This window comes from Salmo trutta, chromosome 3 (assembly GCF_901001165.1).
Source record: "Salmo trutta chromosome 3, fSalTru1.1, whole genome shotgun sequence".
Taxonomy (NCBI): domain Eukaryota; kingdom Metazoa; phylum Chordata; class Actinopteri; order Salmoniformes; family Salmonidae; genus Salmo; species Salmo trutta.
In genome coordinates this window covers 30462806-30470736 of record NC_042959.1, presented here as the reverse complement: position 1 = coordinate 30470736, position 7931 = coordinate 30462806, and the positions used below count along the sequence as shown (strand labels likewise).

At 42.7% G+C, this 7931-nt stretch overlaps 1 protein-coding gene across 1 annotated transcript; it reads right to left on the bottom strand.

Annotated features, from left to right (window-relative positions):
• Positions 1–530: 530 nt before the first annotated feature.
• Positions 531–7677, bottom strand: ubl3b (ubiquitin-like 3b). The gene is made up of 5 exons (XM_029729895.1): positions 6809–7677; positions 3740–3848; positions 3301–3387; positions 2788–2865; positions 531–2575 (listed from the first exon to the last, which is right to left on the bottom strand). Exons 1-5 carry the CDS (start codon positions 6833–6835, stop codon positions 2523–2525), a joined length of 354 nt encoding a protein of 117 aa, XP_029585755.1. The 5' UTR covers positions 6836–7677; the 3' UTR covers positions 531–2522.
• Positions 7678–7931: the final 254 nt, after the last annotated feature.

Below are 7931 nucleotides of genomic sequence, written 5' to 3'. Positions count from 1 at the left end.
TAATAGATAACGTCAGCCAACCATTATTAGTCAGAGGAAAAGGTTATGTAACAGCCAACATCAAATAGTACATTTTGACCTTGGAGTATCACACACACACACACGGAATTCTTATCGGTACAGGTGCTCCTGAGTGGCAAAGCGGTCTTAGTCACCGCATCTCAATGCAAGAGGCATCACTACAGTCCCTGGTTCGAATCCAGGCTATATCACATCCGGCCGTGATTGGCAGTTCCATAGGGCGGCGCACAATTGGCCCACCGTCGTCCGGGTTTGACTGGGGAAGGCCGTCATGGTTTTCTTAACTGACTTGCCTAGTTAATAAAAAAAAATACAAATACAGGACTCAACCAGGAGGTGTTGAACAATGATAGCCCAGGTACTAGGATAATGGAGCAGCTACACAACACTGCCACCCAGCGGCCATCCATCTGCTCTGCTACTGCCAAAGAACATAGATCTGTCCCCTATATCACAAGTCACGACCTCTACAATGAACAATGAAGAATGCATATTGTCCAAGCAAAGTGTTTCACACTTTAAAATGTACAGAACATTTCTTTAAAGATGTTTTATTAATTTATAATACAAGCTTTAAGCAAACCACATTTCATTAGTATTATTTTTTTTTTACATTTATTCATATTGAGCTACATTTCATAGCAGTGACATTGGTTGACGGACACTAACCAAAGGACACTCAAAAGGAAGGATTCACACAGTTTCCATGGAAACCACAGCCACCCAAGACTAATCTGTCCTCCTACTCCACCACCTGCATCACTAACCTCCAGTGCTCACACACAAACACACAGCTTTTAGGTTTTCACAAACACACACCCATTACTCAAATACACATACTGTCTCCATACACTCAGTCATTTCCCCAACCCATCCACTCACACATACAACAGTCATGTAAAATTAATACACAATTCCCACACACACACTAACCCCTGGGACAAAAATCATTCAATTAACAGGAGTCAGACATCAGCAACTGGACAAACAATATCAATACAAGATAAAAATGGACTTTTTCCAATATTAATGATATTACTGAATAATTCCACAATCAAAAAGGCAAACAAAAACTGACAGCATCCAAAAGGAGGTCAAATATCATCATCATCATCATCATCATCTCCTCTCCAAGGACTTGCTCACTCCCATGCCTCTAGCCCTAATGTCCTGTAGTTGGCCATGAAGCCCTCCAACTACCAACACCTCTCTGTTGACTGGCTCCTGGTGTCGATTCCCTTATTCCTCACTCAGGTCGGACGGGGAGTGGCGAGGGGGCTGTCCCACGGGACAGGATGAAGTCTAAATGGTCGTGTTGATCAGAGGTGGAAGCCATACAGAATGACAATGGTCACTCAGAAGCAATCCTTCAATACTTTTCACATAGTTAAAAAAAAGCAAGTCTTCACAACCAGGGTGAGAACATATAGGAGTTAGTTTAGATTCTTCTAGCTAGACCAGTTTAGATTCTTCTAGCTAGACCAGTTTAGATTCTTCTAGCTAGACCAGTTTAGATTCTTCTAGCTAGACCAGTTTAGATTCTTCTAGCTAGACCAGTTTAGATTCTTCTAGCTAGACCAGTTTAGATTCTTCTAGCTAGACCAGTTTAGATTCTTCTAGCTAGACCAGTTCAGATTCTTCTAGCTAGACCAGTTCATCAGAGGGGATCAAACACGTGACAATGCCACACACACAGGTGTTGACAGAGCTGTCCCTTTACAACTTTGAACTCTTCCTGTGTTGGTCCAAGTCCAGGAACAAACACGAGTGTGGCCCATGTCACAGAGATACATACCACTCTACTGGTGCTATGGCAGACTACAAATACCCTGCTAGCAGGAGTCAACTACCATACTGTGCACGGTCTACATCGGGTGAGGATGATGGCACTTTGTCTAACAGTAGGACATTATTCCCTCTTCCTCTGTAAGATGGGAAGATTAAGACGATACAAAAAGAAAACCTACAAGAAACACTTTCAAATAAACAACCCAGTTAAGTGCAATGAGAGGTTTTAACGCCGTTCTACAAGAGCCGTGGGAACTTCCATTTCATTCGCAGAAAGATACTTGGAGTCAATGCAAACGACCAACGCCACAGTATGGGTCAAAGTTCCGAAGTCATAGTTTGACAGTGTTTCTGTGGGAGGTCTTCAAAACCTGTATGGCCACCCAGCTAGCTCATCCTGGGTAACCATGGAGATTATATGTACAAATTCTTAACATGGTTTTACAACACAGAAGAAAAAAGGCAGAATCTGGCAAAAGGGTGAAAAAAGAAAATTGATCTGAATAAATGGGTACGGAAAAAAAAAAATAATAATAATTCCAAAGCCACCGATTGGGCCAGAGTGCCACAAACATGTGACAAACAGCACGCTGACAGCTCTGTGACCCATCTCCCTGTGATCTCTCCAAATCCATGGTTGACGGGCAGACAGAAGCCGAGCAGGGGTGAATGTGGGGGAGGGTTAAGGGGAGGATTGTTGTTTGTTGTCGTCTTTACAAGAGCAGACAGCAGTTGCTCTCCGCTGTCTTCTCCCGGTTACGCTGACCTACAAAGACGAGGACGATAGAAAGAAACTTGGTGAGACAACTGCAAACACGACAACTAGAGAACAAATATCACCAGACTTTCCGGTTTAAAAGGGACCATAAGGCCTAAAGCTGTAGCAATTACAGCTCAACATGGTCCCTGACAGCTATGTGATGGGATGGGTTGACCTCCTTGAGATGAGGAGACAGAACGAGATGGAGGGGTTCTCACCATGGGAGTTAGGCTCTGGCAGGGTCTCTCTGGCAACCAAATGCATGACAGTTGTTCGGCCAGGGGGCAGCTTTAAAGCTTAGAAAACAAAAAAGGACAGAGACACAATGAACAATTAATATGCAGAATATGTAAATCCTCTTTAATTATGGTATTACTAAACATATTCCGAATGCCCATTCTCCATCTTTGAAGATTCATTCATTCCAGTGAACGTCCTTAACTGTAGCACGGGTAACCCTCTAGAGTCTAAGGCCGCCATTGGCGGATGTGGTGGATTGAGACACAGCCCATGCAAAAAAAACCAGACTCTTACTCAAACAGTTGTTTTTATTATGCTAATTAGATGTTTGCGGGGGAGCGGACATCGACTCTAGGGTCAAACAATCTCAAAGGACACAGGTCATTCAATCACAGTATTCACTAGTGAATTTCAGACATGTAGGATGAGTGTGTGTGTGTGTGTGTGTGTGTGTGTGTGTGTGTGTGTGTGTAGGAGGGTCCATCAAATACCTCCCAGGGTGACGTTGCCATGCAGGAAGCGTCCCTGGAAGATGAGGCGTAGGATGCTGGCGCTGCTCACCTGCTCCTCCTCCCATCCTGATGGAGCGATGAGACAACATTAGAGCAACACACAGAAGCTCAGGGGGGAAAAAAAAGAAACTCAGACAGACACTTCCTGCAGTGGTTGAACCCACACAAACATTACTACCATCATCAGGGGTGTCGAAGAGGAATAAAGTGTTAGGACACAAGGCATGGTCCAACAGCTGTTCCTACAACAGTAAAGGACTTCAAAGTGGTCTTTCACAACAAGAAACAGGAGTATGCCCAGTACACTAAATCAGACAGTTGAAGTGACCGGATTAATTCCGCAATACAACTCAATAAAAAAAAACAAGACCGTGAAGTGGTAGTTTCCTGGTCCACCTCCCAACACGCAAAAACTCACCCAAGGGCCAGTTATCAAAGACGTGCTTGGCGATGTCCATGGCCGAGTCGTTGGGGGAGAAGATGAAGTCTTGTGTCTTCCCACTGACCAGGATAAGACGCAGGTTCACCTGGAATGGCCCAAACAAAACCTCTTAATAATCCTACACATGCGCCACAGAAATCACACAAAATTACAGTATAATAAAAGTCCACATCTCCACCCCATCGAGCAATGAGAGGCACGTAGCTTCGCCTAATCACATGGAATCCTTCCGTTTTCTCTCACCTCGAATGACATGAGATGACCTTCGGAAGCCCGCACCGAAATTGGCATTCCTGTCTAATTAGATTTCTCTGGTGCAGCTCTCAGCCCCTTTGACTGGGCTGCTTCCTTCAGAGAGGACTGAGCTTGTTGTGTAGTGAGCCCCTATAGTAGGACAGGGCATAGATAAGGGTGTAGCTGGGGGGTGATGGGGTGGAGGGGGAGAACAGTGGGCCTTCAGTGGCTTGAGGCAGGGAGCAGCTCCTCTCTCCGGGCTGTCGGCCTAATGTGATAACCCCAGGTGTCCCAGACAGCCCTGGGCCACATTATTACATTGATATTGCCAAGGGATATCCCCCAGGGTTACGCGTACCCACCCAGTCCACTAAATGAAAGCATTGAAATAAATACATAAAAATGTGTTTGATATGTTGCCCTAATCGTAATAGCACCTCATGACATGTTTCCCTAAAGCCTTAAAAAGGCTCCTAAAACAAACAGAGACCATTTCATATTTATTAGTCATTTACAGAGTCCAAAAGGATGGTCCTGGTTTACTTTTTTAGGAGACTTGGGTAATGGCATACATTTTTTTTTATAATAATGAATTTTTCAATTTAAAATAGTTATTTGGTTTAACGGTTACATCATCCACATGCTGTTTGCAGAGTTCTGCTGGGAATAAACGCTCTCATTGAAAACCAGACGGCGAAAGAGGACAAATGAACAAGGTAAGGCAGTTGGTCCAGTGCATTGAGTCAAATCCCAAATGCCACAGAATAATGAATCAAATGATGAATAAAACCAACTGATTATTTCTGAGAAATCATAGTACATACAAGTCATGAAATTGAAATCCTATTGGGCAATAGGGAAACATAATTTCACATGAAGTAGAATGAGGTAGTGCAACCCTGAGGTTTCCTGTCAGACACTCCATGTAAATGGGATCTATTATCAACTCATCAATCCTAAACTCATAAAACATCCGCTAGGGTAAGTAGCCTTAAGCATACACAGCAATGCCTGCACAAGAGGAGACCCAGGCTCAAAGCCTTCCCTCCTGTGGTGGCAGCAGCTCCAGGTCAGAACCTCTGATAGGGGAAAATGCTCTGAAGCATCATTATGGACGGAAGGCACACTGTCTCCAGCACTCCTCTGCATCTCTCCATCAGTTGACAGATCGTAACACGCTGCACACACACACACACACACACACACACACACACAACCACTGCCTCACATTAAAAAAATAAATCATTCACCAAAGTAGATATTGGTATTCCACCAGAATCCAGCAAATGCCTGGGAAATCATGGCAGTCCAACCATTAGGCCTACCAATACTATTATAGTTTGGAGACCAATATCAAAGTTACATTAACAGATGGTAATTTCGCCACATATTTCAATGGGTTCATTTGATCCTAAACTTTCTCTGTTGGTAATCAGGGAAGCCAGAACAAAGAGCGTGCCACCAAGTGTGACGTCAGGACAGTCCTACAATGATCCGTTTACAAAACACGCCGCCACCCCCCCCTAAGCAGAGGAAGTCCCATCCCCTCCCCCCCATGAACTGCATAACCCCTCCGTGTGGGGTTACATACCCATGTCATCATTAACAAGCTTTAACCCCCCCTTTATCCACAACCAAACACACACAAAAAATAACTAGAATCTGCCCAGCTGCCCTTTTTTTTTAATCCATCAAGGATATACTGTTAAGATTATCCAATCATGAGAAACAAAAATGCACTTTAAAAACTCAGATTTGAATTAAGAGAAAAGGCCTGCAACATGCGTCCATTGAGAACAGAAATGTGACAGTGAGGGATTCTACCAAATAAGCTAAAGTAGACGAATCCAGACCACCACAAGTTGGCATCAGTACAATAGTACAGGCAGTCCAGAGTAGCCTACTAGCTTCTGCATTGATTTTAGATCATTTTTTCAGAACTGAGGCTAACCAGTCAAATTGAAATCATAAACAATCTCCTCTCCATCCATGCCTTAACACAAAAGTGCCACGGACATGGTTTTTACACTGGTCATACAGATTTGTTCGGAAATGAACAATATCCAAGAGGGTAAAGCTGTGATTTTGGGATAGGAAACAAATCAGTTAAAGGTCCAATGCAGCCGTTTATATCTCAATCATTTCAGGGTAACAAATCATTTCAGGGTAACAATTAAGTAGCTTAGCGAGATTGTATTTTTTTTTTATTCAAAACAAAGATTTTTTTTAATTTTTTAAATAGCTTCTTAGCAAAGGACAATTTCACAAGCAAAAATATTGCTAAGACTGTCTGGGAATGTTTTGAGTGGGGAAGGGAAAAGTTTAAATGAGCTGTTATAGGCAGAGAGGTTTGGAACTCAATTGGTCTATTAACCAATTTACCACATGGTGACGTCACCATGGAAGGCCAAAACTCCCTCCCACCAAAACTGGCTGACATTTCAGGCAGTCTGAAAAACAGCTCTTACACCAAAAGTGCATTGTAATTTTCACAGCATTATTCCAACCTCAGTGTGGAAATGTTTATAAAAACACGGGGGGAAGAAAAAAAAAATCACGTTTGACTGCACTGGGCCTTTAAGGCTCACCTCTACAAAAAATGTGGGGCAATCTCAAAATGTAGATTGACAGATGATTACAAAAACAGCAGCTATTCTGTTTGAGTTAATCCCTGATCCTAAACTAGCCTCCAAATACATTCAGACATGGAAAACATCAAACACTGTAACCACGTCAATATTAGACATGCACAGCATTGGATCTTATGCAGTAACTAAGGATTGATTGTGTTGGGTTGCAATTAATACTCACAATATCGACATCCCTTTGAGTTGTCATGGCTCTGAAGCTGCTCTGAACAGAGCCGACTGGGCAGTTAGTGTTGCGCTTTGCTGGTGGAGACTGGGCCAAACCCCTGGCACAAAGAACACTGTGTGCGTTTCACTACTCTCTCACCCCCCCTCCTTTCTCTGCTTTCCACAGCCTGGCACCAACTCAAGCGCTCTGACCAACGTGAAACATAAAATTGGTTACAAGATTCGCCTGTTGATGTGATATCGGCGAACGATGGTGGCTAGGTGCCAAGCGTATGTATCCAATCAACCACTGCCTAGCAATCATACACTGTCAGACGGAAGCTATTTACTTACATAGCATTTGGCTACACATTAGCTAGTTAGCTAGCTAGCTTCAGTAGCTTGCCAACACTAATAACGTTACTTAGTTAACAGATGGCTATAAACTCGTTGCTTTAACCTCGACAGATAAACTCAAAATCATTCGTACTGCCTGACAAGATATCCTAACGCTGGCTTGTAACTAGTAGCATGGTTGGCTAGCAAAGAGATGACACCCGAAGAAACGTTAGGTAACTGTGTTAATTTACAAGGAAGGTAACTAATTTATGTAGGTATGTAGCTACGTTGCTAAAATGTAACTAAGGTGAAAATATCTGACTGCGGCAGAAAAGACAACCCGCGATATCACTACCGTTAATCTTACAAAAAAAAACTCACACCTCTAAAGACCGTAACGGTATAAAACAAATACTTAAATATTTAAGCATCCCAATGGTTAAACGTATCCCACGTTTGGGTGTCTCTTTCCGTCAAATAACATCGAACCTAGCTGCTGCTTGTCGAAGAATAATGGCAGGACATTTAAAGACACCGGAAATCAGCTGTTTGTCAACATAGGAAACGAAAAGTATTTCTGGGAGTTGCAGTCTTGCCCTAAGATTCCATTTTGATTGAACAAGTGATGAAAGTCGGAAACCAAGATAAAATGAATAATTTGACATTTGTTTCAAGCCACCTTGTAAAGAAAGCCTGGAAAAAAATAACATTCAGTAAGTCACAGCAGACAGAAATCAGTTTATTGGAGGATTCAAATTTACTTAAAAAACATTGATTATATACAGTAATTTCTCTTGACA

What these genes read in the sequence shown, in the direction of transcription:
- ubl3b (XM_029729895.1), bottom strand. Translation starts at nt 6,835, where the DNA reads ATGACAACTCAAAGGGATGTCGATATT. An exon ending in CTCAAAGGGATGTCGATATT is followed by an intron (nt 3,849 to 6,808) that starts GTGAGTATTAAT and finishes GGGCCATTCCAG; the next exon opens with GTGAACCTGCGTCTTATCCT. An exon ending in GCCAGAGCCTAACTCCCATG is followed by an intron (nt 2,576 to 2,787) that starts GTGAGAACCCCT and finishes TCGTCTTTGTAG; the next exon opens with GTCAGCGTAACCGGGAGAAG.